General features: G+C 37.9%; 1 protein-coding gene across 2 annotated transcripts in view; it reads right to left on the bottom strand.

Annotated features, from left to right (window-relative positions):
• The window catches only part of HCN1 (hyperpolarization activated cyclic nucleotide gated potassium channel 1), a 153,597-nt gene that overhangs the window by 12,870 nt on the left and 121,543 nt on the right, over positions 1–19,184 (bottom strand). For both annotated transcript variants that reach the window (XM_026666324.2, XM_087958449.1), the window contains one exon: positions 9,298–9,444. In XM_026666324.2, coding sequence (XP_026522109.1) covers positions 9,298–9,444 — 147 coding nt within the window. The remainder of the gene's footprint in view (positions 1–9,297; positions 9,445–19,184) is intronic.

Below are 19,184 nucleotides of genomic sequence, written 5' to 3'. Positions count from 1 at the left end.
AAAGCATTCTTCCCCCAGACCTGATTATTTTGATGGGAGGAGAATACATATAACATCAAGAGTTCAAAAAAATATTCAGAAGAAGCAAAAATGAGTCTGGTTAATTTACATGCCAACAATTTGACATAGATTTAATGGAGAATCCCGTTTCTGCTTTAATTGTTTCACTTTAAAAAAAGATTCAAAAATGATCTCCATGAGAAATAGACTCCAGAATCATAGTCAAAAATGGTCTGAATTTTAAAGAAATGTCTCAATCACTGCTGCAACGAATATATTTCAGACTTCTTGATTTGAAAGCCCTTGAGCAATTGCTGAGAGCAGCATACTGGGAATTATCCCTTTAAATGTGTGGCTCAGATAATAATATGCTGAAGAACTGAGCAAACATTGGACCTGGTAGAGAGGTTTATGGAGAACCTGAGGAAGTTGCTGTCCAAAGCATTGATATTATCTGAAGATTGTGTGGACTTAACAGTTCATGGTTGAACAGACAGATGTTTTATCCAAATAGAATCTTACAAACAACAATAGCTCAGTGGTTAGCAGACAATGTGCCTACTTAGAGGCATTACACTAACTTCTCCAGCTTGTGCTGCAGATAGACACAAGAACAGTTTTTTCCCCAAAAGCCATCACTCTGCTAAACAAATAATTCCCTCAACACTGTTCAACTATTTACAAAGTCTGCACTACTGTTACTATTAATCTTGTCATCACTCCTTATCACCCATCCCCTCCCACTTGTGACTGTATGACTGTAACTTTGTTGCTTGTATCCTTACAATTTACATTGACTTTTTCCTAGATGATTTGATTGCTTATTGTACCCTAGGACTATCATTAAGAGTTGTACCTTATGATTCTTGACTCTTGATGAATGTATCTTTTCTTTTATGTATACTGAGAGCATTTGCACCAAGACAAATTCCTTGTGTGTCCAATTCTCAATAAAGAATTCTAATCTAGATAAAATGAATTTCAATTCTCAGAACTCCACACCAGCATGGTCTTTCAGTTCTGAGGACTGAAAGTATGATAGCAGAAATATACTATATACTGTATATACTTGTTAAAACAATTTGTTAAAACTATACAACAGTAAGGGATTTGAGGGAAAACCTGAATTTAATGACTCCCAAACTTGTTTAGAAAAACCTACTTTTCAAAATTCCATCCCATTATTAGGCTGTTGTATTGTAAGGGCCTACACAAAATGTTTGTCTTTTGCAGAGATCTCTTTTTTGCAAAGATTTGAGAGCACAGTGGTTATATCCCAAATACCAATTATGTTCTCTGAAAATGAAGTGTTTCAATGTTCTATATTCTACAAGGAGACATGATCTGTGTCTATTTTCAGCCAACCTCTTCTCACGCTACTGTCTAAAAATAGATCAGTGCTGAACTTTAAATAATAGCTCAGAAAGGGTATTAACCTCTTTCTCAGAAGTTAGCTTTGTCGTAGTGCATAGTTCTCAGGGTTGCAATCTGCACTCTAGGTCTGCTTGCTGAATTCTGTTTTTAAATATCAACAAAGTGGCTAAAGTGGGACTAGAATTCAAAGTCTTCTGGTTTCTAGCCTGGTACTTTAACCACTACACCAAACTGGCTCTTTCAGATGTAATTAGCCCTGTCCTATTTCTTAAATTAATTAGCCTGGATGTTACATGAAGACTAATTCCTTTTGACTGTTAAGAAAAAAACATAAGGGCCATAAGGAAGATGCAAAAGACATGCAAAGGGCCCTAAGGAGGCTACAGGTTTGCCCCAAAAGACCTAGATTGAAGTAAACTACCTTTCAACATTGTTATTTGAAAACATGAATAATGTTTCTAACATTCCTAATTAAAAAACATGGCCCAAAATATTGTAACAAATATTTGGATAATTTCAAATTAAGATAATTCTGGGAGTTTTTCTACCTTTTTTTCCTGGAAAAAGCTTAGGGTTTTTTTTCTTTTAAAGGCGATAAAGAAGCATAGCCTTTGTATTAGATTCAAGGGAGGGACTGGAATTCCCTTGAACATGGAGACTATAGAATTGCAGAATTGAGGCCATTCATGTCTTCAAATCCAACATTCTGTTCAGTGCAAGAATCCAAATTAAAGTATTACTGAAAGATGGCTATCTAGTTTCCATTGGAACACTTACAATGCCCATCACTTATCTGAGCAATTGATTCCACTGTCTAACTACTCTTATTATTAGGAAGTTTCTTCTAACATTCAATTGGAATCTTATCTTCCTCTAACTGAAATCTACTATTCCAAGTCCTGCCCTCCAGGCTTCAATATCGGATCTTGATATATATCTTTTACATGACATTCTTTCAGGCATTTGAAAAGCATCAGTTAGCTTTTCTTTAAACTAAACTTAACCAGTTGCTTCAAATACTTTGGTTTATTTTTTTTAATCTCACCTTTATTATTTTTATAAATAACTCAAGGCAGTGACCATACCTAATAATCCTTCCTTCTCCTATTTCCCTACAACAGGGGTTCCCAAACTTGGCAACGTTAAGACTTGTGCACTTCAACCCCCAGAATGGGAATTGAAGTCCACAAGTTTGGAGACCTCTGACCCACCACAACAATCCTGTACAGTGAGTTGGGCTGAAAGTGTGTGACTGGCCCAAGGTCATCATGCTTAAAGTGGTACCAGAACCTACAGTATCCTGATTTCTAGCCTAGTGCCTAACCAACTGGCTCTCTTAATTAAACTGTGCTTTAATTACTACTTCAATCCTTGCCTGTTCTTCCAGTGTTGGTTTAATTTTATGAAAGTTGTATGCAAGGGTGGGATTCAATTTTTTTGACAACTGGGCATGGCTAGGTGGGCGTGGCCATGTGACTGGGTGGGCATGTCTTCTTCTTCTTTTTTTTGTAGCAACCCCCCTCCCTTTTTTGCCACCTGGGCGTCAGGGAAGCCTCCTCAGGGAAGCCTCCTCGGAGAGCATTTTTGCTCCCAGAAGGCTTCCCTTGGGCCCAGAAAAGAAAAAGAGTGCAGGGGGGGGGCATGCAGCACCCCTCTGCGCTCTGTTTTTGGGCCTCTTGGGCCTCAGGGAAGCCTTCTGGGGTCATTTTTGCTCCCAGGAAGCTTCCCTGGGGCCCAGGAAGACAAAAAAAAAAGTCATGCCCTCCTGCGCACGCCCCTTTTTGCCTCCTGAGCCTCAGGAAAGCCTCCTGAATAAAGCAGTAAGACAGTGAGGGGGATCCCAGAACAGCTGATCATCAGAACAGCTGATTGTTGGAAGGGGGAAAAAAGAAATACCTTAAGGCAGGGGTCTCCAACCTTGGCAACTTTAAGACTTGTGGACTTCAACTCCCAGAGTTCCTCAGCCAGCTGGCTGAGGAACTCTGGGAGTTGAAGTCCACAAGTCTTAAAGTTGCCAAGGTTGGAGACCCCTGCCTTAAGAAGTGACTTGGCAGGGGAGAACACAGTCAACAATGTTGCGCATGTGCACGATGTCGCGCATGCGTGATAAGGACTGACTGGGCAGGGAGGGGAGGGGCAGACAGACAGTGGTGGGGCCAGCCAGTGGTGCGATTTGCCAGTTCTCTGAACTGCACAGAATCATAACAACCGGTTCTATAGAACCAGTCCGAACTGGTAGAATCCCACCTCTGGTTGTACGTCTTTGGTTTTATTGTATTTTTTTCTTTTAAAGTTTTTTTTAATGAATACTAACTATCAATTGATTAATAAATATCTGTGCTCATGTTGTAATTTTTATCTGTTTTTATATCAGACAAATATTAGACTACATGTTGACTCAGTTGTTATTTCACACTTCACTGCAGCACAAAGCAAAATTGAGTAAAGATTTGCATTTAGATATTTTCAGAGATTTTACAAGGTAAAACAGCACTTATTTTTTATTCTTTCTTAACTCTTGAACAATACCTAAAACATCTTCTTGTTTTTCAAAATCAACAACATTGTTCCTTTGGCTGTTTTAATTGTAATACAGTAATACCCAATCTGACACCAAGACAGCTGAAAGCAGTGATTAACTGGACAATCTTCACAGGGTGCCTGAAACTCAAGCTGTGGAGGCCTTGCCCTTTCTAAAGCAGGTCCTGTAAAATAACTCTTTACAATAGCTCTGGGACTCAGATCAATATATTTCTTCTTGATTCTTTAGATATAGGACAGGGAGGGGAAGATAATGGTAAGTAATGAAAAGGCAACTGTTTCCTACATGTCAATTTTTTTTTCTAACATGGAGATTGCAATTTAAGATTTGCATTGCAGTTGTTCTGTGGTTAAAGATGCTGAGCTCATCAGCTGGAAAATTGCCAGCCTGGGTTCAAGACCTGAGTGCTGCGCAATGGGGTGAGCTTCCTTTACTTGCTCAGCTTCTAACAATCTAGCATTTCCAAAGCATGACAATGCAAGTAGGTAAATAGTACCACTTTGGTGGGAAGGTAACAGTGTTCCATATCCCATGGCCTATAGTCTGTCCACATGACCACATGACCATAGAAATGTCTTCTGACAATGCTGGCTCCCTCAACTAAGAAATAGATGAGCACCTAGAGTCGGACATGACTGGGCAAGAAAAATCTTTACCTTTATTGATCATGTCAGAGAGGAATGCTGGGATTTCCCTTTTTAATTTGTTTGGAAGAGCTCAATAAAATGGGCTCAGAAATGGTAAATCTGTCATTAAAACTGCACTATATCACACAGCAGCACAGGATCTACTTTTCAGGATCTACTATTCCCTGATCTGAATTTTAAGCCCTAACTGAATGGCACTTTTGCATAACTTACAAACTTGCTTATAATTAGAATTGCTTATATAATTAGAAACTTGCTGATATGATTAGAAAATTATATATAACACCCATGCATATAATGGCAGTAAGATAAAATTCTGGAGATGGGGAGTGGTACAGCTTCATGTGGTTGGGAGATCCAGCCACTGCAGTCTATAAACCATGGTTGACAGCTAAATGGCTGCATGAATGTGGCCAGTTAACCATGTTTAAACAACTTATGCAAAATAACTAGTCCTATTGAATTTCAGCTGCAAAAATATAGATGGCAACAAAGATGCAGAGATTTCTAGATCACAGCTGCTATTTAGTGTTCATTCAAATGCTTACAGCCAGGATTTGCAATCTTAGTACAAACTGATTCATGTTGCTCCCTACTTTACAATGGATGTACATATTATTAAAAGGAAGGCTGATAATTATTATGAAAAATTAAATTGTGGCGATTTCACTAAGAAAAATGTGTTTGCAAGCACTGCCTCTAAAAAGTACGGGGCAAATAGAATCTGTTTTAGTATTTATACTCAATGTATATTTCTGTATGCTTATGGTTGTGTATTTCTGAAAACCTACAAGAAATGAATTTATAGTATATATATTCATACATTATAGCAAGTTGATGAAATAAATAAATGTGAAATTAAAAAAATGATAGCTGAAGGTCATTTGAGAAATCCTGCAGATTGATTTAAAAGCTTTCCCTCCATGCAGAACTAGCATCTGCCAGCAGTTTCTTAGCTAATAGGTAATGTTGTGATGGCAGAACAAAAGATCTGCTTGACTGAGTTGGCTTGTGTGGTTCTGAGATTGAAAGAAGCCTGGCTTAGGGTCAGCTCTAAGATATCTAATGTTTTATGTACCTGAATGAAATAATTAATACAATAATGTCTTATGTATTTAATAACTGTTCCCTTCTGATACTTTACCATATTAAAAACTTCAATTTAATCTAGTTTTTATTATTTTGTGTAGTCCCCAGGATTCTGCTCAAAGACCTCCTCCTTTTCCTCTTATACCTCCTCTTATATACTACTCCAGCAGTCCCCAACCCAATCGTTGCGTCTTGGCGGCTTGCTGGAAGGAGGGGAGAGGGAAACCAGCCATGTGAGTGGAAGGCTGGCGTGTACGTGCATGTACACACAGCTCGACTTGCAAAAGTTGAACTGTGTGTGCATGTGCATGCATGCCAACCCGCCACTTCTCGTGCAAATTGAGCTGTAGCATATATGTGTGTACCGGCCTGCCACTCAAAATTGTGTGATTACGAATTGTGTGATTGTCCAGTTGTAAATAGGCCACAACCTAGTAGTGGGCTGTAGCCTGGGTGTTGGGGATTCCTATACTACACAACTCTCAGCAAATCTAAGAAGCCTTGGTGGCACAGTGGTTAGAATGCAGTACTGCAGGCTACTTCTGCTGGCTGGCTGCAATTTTGCAGTTCGAATCTCACCAGGCTCAAGGTTGACTCAGCCTTCCATCTTTCCGAGGTCAGTAAAATGAGGACCCAGATTGTTGGGGGTAATATGCTGACTCTGTAGACTGCTTAAAGGGTTGTAAATCACTATGAAGCAGTATATAAGTCTAAATTCTATTGCTATTGCTTTCTAGAATATTAAGCAGATACAACTATTAGTACTGGCTCTACCAAAAATATTTCCAATGGTTGGTTTTCTTTCTTGTTTTTCTCCCAATACTTTTTTATAATTCCACAAAAGTCATAAATATGCAATGACATCTCCACTGAATGAAATATCCTATGAAGCCCAACTGAATGAATTTACTGAGTATACCCATTTAGATCACTTGAAAACACAATTAACGAAAGCATTGCAATGACCAACTATAATGAATGGTGCATGATAATATCCACTCTTTTGTTAATATTTCCAGCTGCCCCCCTTTTTGTGCAAAGCATTTCATCATTTTCATGTTTGTTTGCTTTTTAATGTTTTCTTCAAAGTGACTGTTAGCTCAATGGCATTTTTCTAAGTGCAACTCTAATTAATTGAATTGCCTTCCCTCATCTACAAAGGAAATAAAATTCATTATCTAATAAATAGAAAACAGAGTTTGAAAAGGTTAAAGATTGTGGAAGTTGTAACATTTGTCATTCTTTTATTAGAATTTTAAAATTAATGAGCGTGGTATTTCAATAATGCTAATAGAAAATTATTCTTGCAAACAAAAAAGAAATTCAACATTAGTCAAGTGAGAAAAACCGAACTTGTTCAAGTTGCACAGTCCACCAGTTCTTAGATGAGTTAAGGTGGCCTAGTTTCACTTTATACTCTGTACTTAATGATTTCACAGGCTACTGCTTAGGTGACTGCAAGTCTAAATACAAAGGCAGAACCTCTTTTTATGAGAGGCATGCTTCCCATTCTTTATTATGAGACTGAACCTTTAAGGTGCTTTCTACCATGTCACCTAGAGAGAAGATGAGAAGGTTGAAATTGCCTTGATTACTATAGATTTTGTTCTTGGACACTGGAGCTACACCAATAATTTTCCAATGCAGTAGCTTAGCATATAATTTTACTAGCTCGATACCTGTGCTTCGCTACGAAACTATGTGGTTGGGCTTCATTTTGGGGGAGAAAAATAAGGGGAAAAAATTCTGCTTCTGCCTACCAGCATCCATTGGTATTCATCTGGCTAGCATCCTGTCAGTGTGTGAGAGAGTTCAGGGCTGTTTGGAAACAGTATTTGCTGTGTGAGCAAGGAGCCTGGGCGTGGCTGTTCTGTACTGTTCTGTACTAAAGCTGCTTGGTGCTGTGAAACTAAAACTGAAACACCTCTCCTCTGTTTGTGTTTTGCATTTGGAACAGATTTCTTTTCAGATGGGGAGAAGGAGTAGAACTCCTTAGCAGCAGAGCATGTTAACAATAATAATCGAAATACTAATGCTCTGATGGTCATTCTGAAAGATGTTTTCTTATTGAGCATCTAGAAGCCAAGAGGAATGTACGTGCCAAATTTCAAGTTTGTAGGCTTTACAGTTCTGGAGATTTTGTGATGATGCATGAGTGGTATTTCACTTTAATATATATAGATTGACCATAGCAATCTTCCTACAGAAGAAATAGCAAATTCATCTCAAACTTGCCAGTTCACAGCTAGGCTAAGTAGGTGATCTTGTGGATTTAATACCTGCTGAATATTTTAAAAGAACTATTTCTTTCACTGATGGTGGTGGCTGATAGAAAAATGCTCACTCCAGAGTCGATGTGGATGACTAACCTATGCTAAAATTATCAGGGCCAATGAAACAGCTCCTGTAAATGGTTTATTCTGACCTGCTGGCTTTTGCTTATTAAGGAACTGAAGAAAAGTTTCTACCAACAATATCGGAACCATTCCAATGATAGTCTTCTTTACCAACCTCCAGCAAATAATAGTGGAGTGGAATTCGAATGGTACTCTGAGAGCTGTAATTTAAATACTTTTGCTATGGAGCTGTTTAAAAAATAAAACTAAGGTAAATAAATTACTATGGTATTGTAATTGAGGCATCAGGCTAGAAACCAAGGTGGCCTTGGGCTCTTGGGCTGCTAGGTGGCCTTGGGCCAGTCACTCTTTCTCAGTCCTAGTAAAGAGGCCATGCAAACCTTGCCAAGAAACTATAGTGATTTGTCCATGCAGTCACTGGGAGTCAAAAATTGACTTGAGGACAAATCTGCCTGTTTGTACATACACGCACGCACACAGAGATATATATCATGGAGTTATCATCCCTGGTTACTTTAGGATCTGTTTAAATAAAAAGTCCAATTTTATCTGGTAATAAGTATTCATAGGAATGCAGTTCTAATTCTACCTGCATGTTGCAGGAATCAAATAGGAGAATTCCACATGTTATGCAAGTTTGATCTAATAATGGCACCAGGTTGTAAACCTACGAGAATCCAGATAACAGATAATCAGAGTTGGAGGAGACCTTGTAGGTCATCTAATCCAACCCCCCACCCAAGCAGGAGACCCTACACCATTTCTGACAAATGGCAGTCCAATCTCTTTTTGAAGGTCTCAACTGATGGCGCTCCCACAACTTCTGAGGGCAAGCTGTTCCATTGGTTGATTGTTCTCACTGTCAGAAAGTTTCTCCTTATTTCCAGGTTGAATCTCTCCTTGTTCAGTTTCCATCCATTATTCCTTGTCTGGCCTTTGGGTGTTTTGGAAAATAGCTTTTCTCCTTCCTCTCTGTGGCAGCCGCTCAAATATTGGAAGACTGCTGTCATGTCTCCCCTGGTCCTTCTCTTCACTAGACTAGCCATACCCAGTTCCTGTAACCGTTAGTTGAATTCTAGTTTTGTCTCAGGCACACAGCCAAGTGGATGGCATTAGAAAGAATACAGTGGTAATCTACTTTTAAAAATCTTGTCAAGAAACCTGCTCAAAGGCACAAAATAAAAACAAAACAAAAACCTTAAGAAAAGATGAACTTTCTGAATTCTCCTGCAGTTCAAATTGAGAAAGAATTTTCTTTCCTCGTACATCATCAACACCATTTCCTTACCTCCCGAAGAGGGTCATTGAGTTCATTAAGAATGCTGTCTTCATCAAAGATCTTGCCTTGGTAACGGTGCTCATAATAATCATGGATTTTTTGACGCATATCTGCAGGTAGCTTGTGAAACGACATGTACTGCTCGACTTGTTTGTACTAAAAGAAAAAAAAATACAAATAATTACTGCAAAGTGTCTCAGAATAATATGAAAAGCCATATATAATGCATTACTAATATTTTGAAATTATGGTTATTAAAAGAAAAATGAAAGCATAATAGCTTTAAAATTCAGAGTGCTTAGGATTGTGAATGGAAATTATTTTTCCTAACACTCTGTGCTAGAAATATATTTATTTGGCTTTTATTAGTTTCTAGTTTTTGAAAGTTGGACTCAATGATGATATTTTTTCAGCCATGGATTGAAATTTGTTTGTTTTTTAATGGAAAATGTGACGATCTTTGTTTTCTTTAATCTTATCAAAAATATTTTTGATTGCCATGTTGATCCATGAACAACAGCACTACAATGGGGGGTTTCTAAGCACAAGTTTGAAAGAAGATACGTGGAAGACATGCAATAGCCTTAATGAGTTAAACCAAGTTCTATCTTAGTCTACCATTTTGTTTCTGATGGTGACCAATCAGACACCTCTGAGATATAAACCAGTGGGAGAGGCACAGTCTCCTCCACTTGTTGCAATTGGTATTTGTTCCCACCATGGAGATGACATTCAATCAAGATATGACAAACTTGTCCTCCATGATTTTATCCAATCCTCTTTTAAAGCCATCCAAATTAAGGGCTATCACTACCTCCTGTAGCAATGGATTCCATGAGATTATTATGTGCTGTCTGAAGAAGGATGTATGTAGGGGTGGGATATGACAGGGTTAACTACTGGTTCGGGATTTACGAGTTTCCCTGCAACTGCTGGGCGCCACACGCCTGTAAATCGTCATCAGCATGCTGGGTGCAGAGAAGCAGCCTTTGAAACAGCCCTCTTTTCCTGCTTTTTTTAATTGCAGCTGTGCCTCATTCAGCACTGAAGTTGAAAAATCGGGAAATAAAGATCAGGTAAAAGCCCAGGTGGGCAAAAACATTAGCAGACACAGAACTGGTTCTATGTCTGCTGCTCTTCAGAGCTACTGGTTCTACAGAGGTGGACAGAACCGGTACAAACCCACCCCTGGATGTATGGGATTCTTGTTGAATCAGAAGATCAGCTGAATGAACAATGAATGCTTTAAGTAGTTTCCTGCAGCTGCATTTGTTGCAGGAGGAAATTGTTATTGGAAAACAAGCTATTCTAGAGGCATAGTAGCACCAGCTTTTGAATTTCAGATGGCTGATTCATAGGAAGATAAGAATCCCTATCTTTCTTCTCAGACAATTTTTATTACATCAAATCAAATTTCATCTTGCAATAAATTGCTAAAAGCAACAACAATCTTCTGAAAGGAAGGTAAACTTATTTCATTCACCTATTATTCTATATAACTGATTTTTTTCATATTTATAATTATTGACAATATCATTGTTAAATCACAACTACCACAAACAAACAACGATAAACATATTATTCTGCTCAGCTCATCATGTTGTTTCTGGTCCTTGTGCCTGATATTATTCTTGCCAGACTGGATTAATTTCACTGCTCCTCTCAACTCAGCACCAAATTCCATCACATTTACAGAACTATTTACCAATTTGTGGTTCAAGATATCTTGCTAAGACAATTTTAAAGAATGTTAGCATCTGGGGTTCACTCTCCCTTCAACTCAGCACCATATTCCACTTTAGTAACTCATAAGTTGTTTTTTATAATTTCACAAATATGTCTTTTTCTGATTATAATGATTTATTCAAGAATTCTTGAGAAATTAGATCATATACTGAAATAGCAATGATTTATTCTTTCACTTGCATTATTTCTACTTTTTCTCACAAATAGTTGCAATCACATAAAGATAGTGCTCGAGTTATGACTGGATCACTATTACTAAGTGATGTATTCCTAAACTGTTGTTTAGCACATAAAGATAGTGCTCGAGTTATGACTGGATCACTATTACTAAGTGATGTATTCCTAAACTGTTGTGTCAAGTGACCACATCATTTAGCATCGGCAGTCCAGGCAGTCTCAGTTGTGTTGTAATGCAAAAGGTGTGGGTCAGGAAACAGAGAAAGTTCCAAGTAGGAAGAGGGGGTGATGCCACACAAAGGGTGAAGGAGGTCCTTTGAGGTCTACTGCAGACTATACTTTATGTCTGTTGGGGGAGGGAGTGCTCAGTGTGGTGTAAACTCAGAAAGGCTGGTGAATGAAGGCATGGGGTGCATGTAATCATAGGCAGGCCATAGACAGGCCTGTGTGTGTGCAATTGCAGAGAGATTGTGGAAAAGAGGGTGCAGGATGTGTGTGATATGAGGAAGACAAGGGAAGAGGGCACAGTGTGTGTGCATGTTTGTGATTGAAGGGAGGCCATGAAAAGAGGGGTGAGCAAAGGGAGGGGGAAGAGGGAGCAATTCAGGTGAGTGAACAAAGGCTGTGGGGATGGTGTGGTAGAGATATATCCCTGCAATTTGTGACTTTCCTTGCCAATTTCCCATTGACTTTACTTGGGGGTAGGGAAATTACAATTGGTGATCATGTGAATGTGGGGTACAGCTACTGGCTGCATGTGTAAGCTGGTTGCTAGGCACCCAAATTTTGATCATGTGACCGCAGGAGGGCTGGAACTTTCCTTCACTTTGCACTGTCATAACTCATAATGGTCACTGAATTTGTAGCTGTACAAGTGCAGAATACACATTCCATTTCAAAATAAGATTTCCTGCACCTGATTGATCACTGACTCACTCACTTATTCATTTGTCCTGTCCACTTGAACATTTTGGTCCCCTACTAATTTTACACATGTATGTGTAGGATGTATAATACATACATTTACACCCATATACCCATATTTTAAAAAAATCAGTTTGATACCATAAATTCCTTGAATGTTATGTCACTAAACAAGAGCTGTCAGCAAGATATATCCTAAGACCACCAATACACCTCTGTGATAGTATTCTTTTTTTCTATGTAGAGCAAACACACACACACACACACACACACAAGCTTTTAACAATTTTTGAAACTTTCAATTTTTCCAATTAAGGAATTATTTCTGTAGATGTTGGGTTATTTTCCCTTATAGTCTGCACCCCACCAAAACCAATGATGAAGATGTACTGGTTGCTGTGTTACTTCCAGGTCCATTTTAAGATGTTGGTTATCATCTTTAAAGCCCTTTATGGCATGGGACAAGATTATTTGAGGCACCAATGGGATTGGCTCACCCCACTCATCCACCCAAAGGGGCATATTATGGTTTCCCGTCAATCAAAGTGTTTCAGCTGGCAGGATCTAGAAGAAGAATCTTTCTGCTAGTCTTTGGAACATCTTGCCACCTTCACAAGGAGAGTTCTCCACTCTTCTACTCGTTGTAGAATACCTTATGCCACCAGACTTGAAATTCTAGAACTAGAAAACCTTGAATGAAATGGGTACATATAAGAAAAATAAAAGAATAAGAGAAACAATAGGACAGGGACGGTAGGCACGCCGTCTTCGGTCTGACTTAAGCATGGTATATAAAATCATACATTGCAATGTCCTACCTGTCTATGAATACTTCAGCTTCAACCATAACAACACAAGAGCACACAATAGATACAAACTCAAAGTAAACCGCACCAAACTTGATTGCAGGAAATACGACTTCAGCAACAGAGTGGTCAACGTCTGGAATACTCTACCCGACTCTGTAGTCTCTTCCCCAAACCCCAAAAACTTTAACCTTAGACTGTCTACTATTGACCTCACCCCTTTCCTAAGAGGTCTGTAGGGGCGTGCATAAGCGCACCAACGTGCCTACCGTCCCTGTCCTATTGTTTCTCTTATTCTTTTATTTTTCTTATATGTACCCATTTCATGTATTCAGAACTATGTATACACTTATACTTATTATCTTGTAAACAATTGGCAAATCAAATAAATAAAATAAATAAATTAGTTCTGCCCCCACCCTTTAGACCTATTGGAAGAAATCTTTGCCAGTTGGCTTGGGAACCTGAGAATCTGTGATCTATATTGGGGTTGGCTGGTGAACTAATAGGGAAGATGCTGCCACTATAACATTTTTGCTTCTGGGTTTTTGTTTGTTTTGTATCTAGTGTTGTTAATATTTTAACATTGATCATTTTAATTTGTAAAGTGTAAGCCTCCCAAAGTTGCTTTGCAGAGTGAGATGGGCGACATATAAATTTAATAAATAAATAGTAAAGGAAAAAAAGAGAAAAAATTTCTTCTACCTATATTTTGGAATTTTGTGTTCATTTTATCAGAAATTTTGCTATTGTTAAATTAACAAAAAGTTTAAAAAAAAACCCATAGAATAATCATTGGGTTATCAAAGAATGACAAATTTACCAAGAAATCTTTTTTTTTGCCTGGAGAAAAATATTCTGTAAACATGAGAGAGCCATCTGCTGAGTCATCATTAATAAGACCTATTTTTGAAAGGGATTATAGGTTGTTATGGGGGAAGATCACTGTTTAGTCTTCAATACCAGATGTTATAAAAGAGATGGATTTACTCTGAGAGTATTGTGACTAATATTGCCCTAATTACTGGAGACTGAGCCGGCTGATCTTGATTTGTTCATAGGAGCCATGCTTGAAAAGAGACAGATTCAGAGAGCTAAGCTCAGTTGCTCTGCAGAGTGCATTAGAAATATTACAAAGGTTATGTAATGCAGGGATCCCCAACCTTTTCGACGCCTGCGCCCGGTTCCGGCGTCAGCTGGCGCCGCGGCCCGGTTCCGGCGTCAGCTGGGCGCCGCCATCTTTTTGACGAAAATCACTTCCGGTGGCGTCACGGAAGTGATTTTTCGTCAAAAATGGCGGCGCCAGCGCTTCTGGTGAGCTTTTTCGGGTAGAAATGGCTTTCTACCGGAAAAGCTCACCAGCGCTAGCGCCGCCATCTTTTTGATGAAAAATTGCTTTTTTACCAAAAAGATGGCGGCGCCAGCAACCAGCGGCCCGGTAAGGCTTGTTCCGCGGACCGGTACCGGTCCGCGGACCGGGTTGGGGACCCTGATGTAATGGATACTGACATAAAGGGAAGTCATAAGTCACCTAACAGCCAGTCTTCGCATCATACTGTTTCCATTATAAAAATACATATCTCTTGAACAGCTCCCAGTCTATAGAAGTAGGGAACAAGATAGTAATCGATCTGTTTAAAACATACAATGATTTAGTAGCCAGCAGGTGGCTGGAGAGTTATGATTATCGTTTTGGGTTAGAAAAATGTAAAAAAACAACAACAACCCCAACTCGAATCCACCTCAATATGAATCAGAAAGAGAGGAAAAAGGAGTAAGATTCTCAGATCCTGAAACTGCAGCCTAGGATGAGTTAGGTGAAATTTTATAGCTATTTTTCAAAAACAGCCATGCACAGCCTTATCTGTATATAAAAGATCCACATGCCTGAGATGAGGATAATAAAGCAATCAGTGTATCACAGACTTGATTTTCCTGAATGAATTATAAGTACTTCTTGCAGTAAATCAACTTGCAAAACCCATCTGTAAGCATTGCGGATGATTGAAAGGTACAGAAATTAACCAATATTTTCAAAAAGTAAGATAATCTGGGATTTTAATTTAATTGAAAAAAGGTAAATTACCAAAAAGTTTAAAAATGATGCTAAAAGCTAGTCACAATCTCTAATTCAGTTTAAATATAAAATATACTACTCACATTTGTCTAACTATATATTATATTATTCTAATTGACTTTCAACCTCATCCTGCATCTAAAAATGAAAATTGGTTAAGATAATTTATTGATTTAAAACTCAGTCCTCCCTTTTTTTTTCAAATTTAGATTTTCAGAATGAAATTACCCAAATTCATAACTCTTTCCAGAAAAAAATAATAATGGGGTTTGATGTTGATGTTGTTTTTGCAACTTCATTCAGCACTGTCTTTCTTAGCTTCTGTTACTCTGTTTGTGGACTAACCTGGTAATTCTACTCAAGCAGAATTGAATATGAACACAGTGCTTCCTGCAGCTGGAATTGGATACTTGAATGCATAACTGAGGACAAGCAAAGGCGATAAAACTATCATTTTCATTTGGAGAATAGGTAGATAGCCAGCCAAACAGAAACTTTACTTTGGTCAGTGACCAGTAAAAGTACATTGAATAAAACAAATAACACAAAACTATCCCCTAGTAACAAGACCTATTGGCAATCATTTGTTGGTAAAGCTTATCCATACTATAGCAAAATTTTGCTACTTTTAAAGAAATAAATTTATCTTGATTATTTTGCGGATAGTGCAAATAAAAATTATAGGGTGTTGAGAAAATTTGAATAATAGAGGGGCTATCAACTGATGGTGAATCATCCTACTGGCAATACAGAAGAACATGAGATGTTGATTTTATGGTACTCCTAGCACAGGGGCAGTATTGGTTTTCCTTTGGGTTTTCCTATATTTCCCTTCCAGAATAGCTTTCAGGAGAGAAGACAATGGTTCAGAAAAAAAGAGTCTTTGTTGGGGAGGATCTATCCTATTCCCTCTTGCCTTTTTGATATTAACAGCTAAAACTCTTGTGGCTCTCCAAGTTGTCATCATTAATGTAGGGTGAGCCAGTCTTTATTCCTTTGAAGCAGGGGTGGGATTCAAATTTTTTAACAACCAGTTCTATGGGCGTGGCTTAGTTGGTGGGCATGGCTTTGTGGTCATGTGACTGGCTGGGCGTGGCTAACTCAACATCACTCACATCGAGGCACGCATCTCCTCGCCTGGCCTCTCATGACTGTGGGGATGCTGCAACAGTCATTAAGTGTGAAAAACGATCATAAGAAAACTTTTTTCAGTGCCATTGTAACTTTGAATGGTCACTCCACACAAGCAAAGTACCAGCAAAGGAGAGGAAAAAAACTCCAGAGAGGTTCCTGAGACAGGAAGTCTAGTCCTGCCAAGAATGTAATAAGGGTTAACGGAGAGGCAGTTTCTGTAAGCAACACCAGAATGTTTCCTTCCTGCCTTCCTTACAGGATTAGGCCAGTAATTTCTTCTAACAACCGGTTCTCCTAACTGCTTAGAATATTAACAATAGGTTCTAGCGAATAGGTGTGAACTGGTAGAATCCCACCCCTACTTTGAAGTAAATGAAATTACACTCATTGTACTGTTTAGAAGGGGAAAAAAAGATAATAAAGGGGAAAGCAACTTTATAGGAAGAAAGCAAGACTCTAAATTTTCTTCAGAAGATTCACCCAGACTTAATTGATTTCTCAGTCACTGAATTGCAAAGGAAAGCTGTGAAAAACTTATGTATATTGATTATTGAAATGTAACTTCATTACTAAGCCTCAGTTAAATGACATTACGAAGAGTAATTAATGAGGAAGAAGTAGACTAGACATGACAGGAAGAAGATCGTGTACAGACTTAAACATAATAATTGCATTTCTTTTCTAATGTAATGAAAGTAAGACGATCCAAGAATCTTCGACAAAAGGAAACATTTATTATTAACTTGTCACTTTCAAATGCACAGCTTTTCTGATGGAGAAAAGACTAAGTGAAGTGAAAAAAAACCAGCAACATGCTGCTCTGTGTCATTGGTTTACAAAGCAGCAGGTTAAATTTCTGCCACAAAGAGCCCTGAGCTCCTTCAAAATCTTTAGAATTAGTAAAAGGAAAAGTTTGTTCTGCTAGGATCCAGTTAGAAAGGACTATAAAGTCAGCTAATCCTTTGAAGGCTGTATAAATATTATTTATTCAATGTCTTGCCTTCATTCTTTCTGTGAAACAGAAAATTAGACACTTTTATTTCTATGTTTGATTAAACACAGTTAATAATTATGAATTAGTCAATTCAGTGTCCAAATCTGGATATTTAACTATGCTTTGGCTTGAAACCATTTATTTTTGAAATTTTGGTTCATAAAGTCAGTTTATTTTATAACCCATATTAAAATTAAATTAAGAAAACTGATGACTCATGTGTTAAATACATGAATAGTAAATATTAAAGAAATTTTGGCTTACTGAATTTGTTGAACCATCTTAGCCATCATTTTATTATCCCTAGTCTGTACACTAAGAATATTTGTCTGTTTGTCAGTCTATCTCTCTCTCTGTGTCCCTTCAAAGAAGATACTTTCTCTTCGAGGAAGCTCTGACTGTGTTCTATAATCACACATGTGCACCATATTAGGTATTAAGTGCTCCTCTCATCTTGTCACTTTCTCCTACTTATTATTGAGACACTCTCCTTACAGTTGGAGCTTTTACATGAGAACTGCCTGCAGTAATTTATCAAAACTAAGCTGACACAAAGAACTCATTTGCCTTTCACTTTCTCACCTTCCTTGTGTTTCCTCCTTGCATCCCATATAATTAGAAAATATTGTGCAGACGTCCTTAAATAATGGAATACTTCCTACAGTCTTTGCTATGTGGTACAGTCAGCTAGGTTTGCAAGCCCCATCTAGGAGATACCTCTCAAAAGTTCCCCTGCCTTTTTCTGGGTTTTACATTTGTCCTAATTCTGAACTGTTAATGACTTCTAGGTACATCCACCAAATAATTGCTTTTATGCAAAATTCAAACCAAATTCCCCCAAAACAGAGTAGGGGTTGAACACTGTTAAAGATATGAGACATTATCTGCCAATAAAATTAATGGGACTGAAAGCAGCTTAAAAATCCACAACTTTTGTTGGACAGTGCTCAACCTGGCAATGGCAATATTCTAAACAGCTTACATAACATAGTCTTATACTACAAGGTTCACAGTAGGGGGTAGGGAGGTCTATTTAGGAAGGAGATCCAAAAGCAGTGACTAAATCTGAGGTGCTTCCATTTCTGTTTTCAACATATGCTATGGAAAAATAAAATTATTAGAACAATATGAGAAATCATTAAAACTACTCCGAGGAAGGGAAGAAAGAGAGAAAATATAAAGGTAAATAACTAAAGCTGACTCTTTTTTAGAATTCACTCCAGTGAATTAAGTCATTGTCAAGCAAGCTCACCCAAGAAGAAGGCAGAGCTGGACTCAATGTTGCCATGAAATTTGGCATGAGACCCCAGGGAGGATATGTATTCACGCTTCTCTCTTTTTCACATCAACCTGTTGGAAATTCCCATGGCAATTTTGTGGCTTTCTTTTCTAATTGCTATTTCACTGCTCCTTCAGATATCTTGCTGGGAAAAATCTTACACTTTCAAATGTTGAAAGTGAAAGAAGCATTCTGTTTTGATTTTCTAAAAAAATGTTGTCTCTTTTCCTTACATTTTTAAAGAGCCACGCTTTAGAAAAACTTAAGTAACATCTAGAGCTCTGGAAAGGCAGAAATGAATCAATCTGCCTCTCCCAGGAATAAGATCTTGACGAGCCAACCCCTGCTTTTTACATTGGAAAGATACTTCAACTGAACAACCTCAAAATTTAAAAAAGCATTAGCATTAGCACATTTCACTGTCCTACCAACAGCTATACTTGAGAGTAAATGCAAACACATTATTTATGAGCTAAGGCTATGTCCTTGTGAAGCAACCACTGAATCCATAACCTGGTACATTGTGCCTTCTAATATGATGCTTTATCATTTCCTATTTGGTGAAGCATCCCAACAATTTTGCTTTGTATGATCACTTTTATTAGATCAGCATGATTTTGTTCCTTTGAATGTAGCTATTCTTTGTTATACTGTATGTAAAATACATCCTGACTTATTTTGTATTTGTTTAATTTGAAAAGTAACTTTTTAATTATTATGTTAACTCACATTGTTATGGACAGTGATCATAATAAAGAT

Source organism: Notechis scutatus, chromosome 2 (assembly GCF_049901735.1).
Source record: "Notechis scutatus isolate UNSWTSFEM ecotype Mainland chromosome 2, rNotScu1.2, whole genome shotgun sequence".
NCBI lineage: Eukaryota > Metazoa > Chordata > Lepidosauria > Squamata > Elapidae > Notechis > Notechis scutatus.
This window is presented reverse-complemented; position numbering and strand designations above follow the sequence as displayed.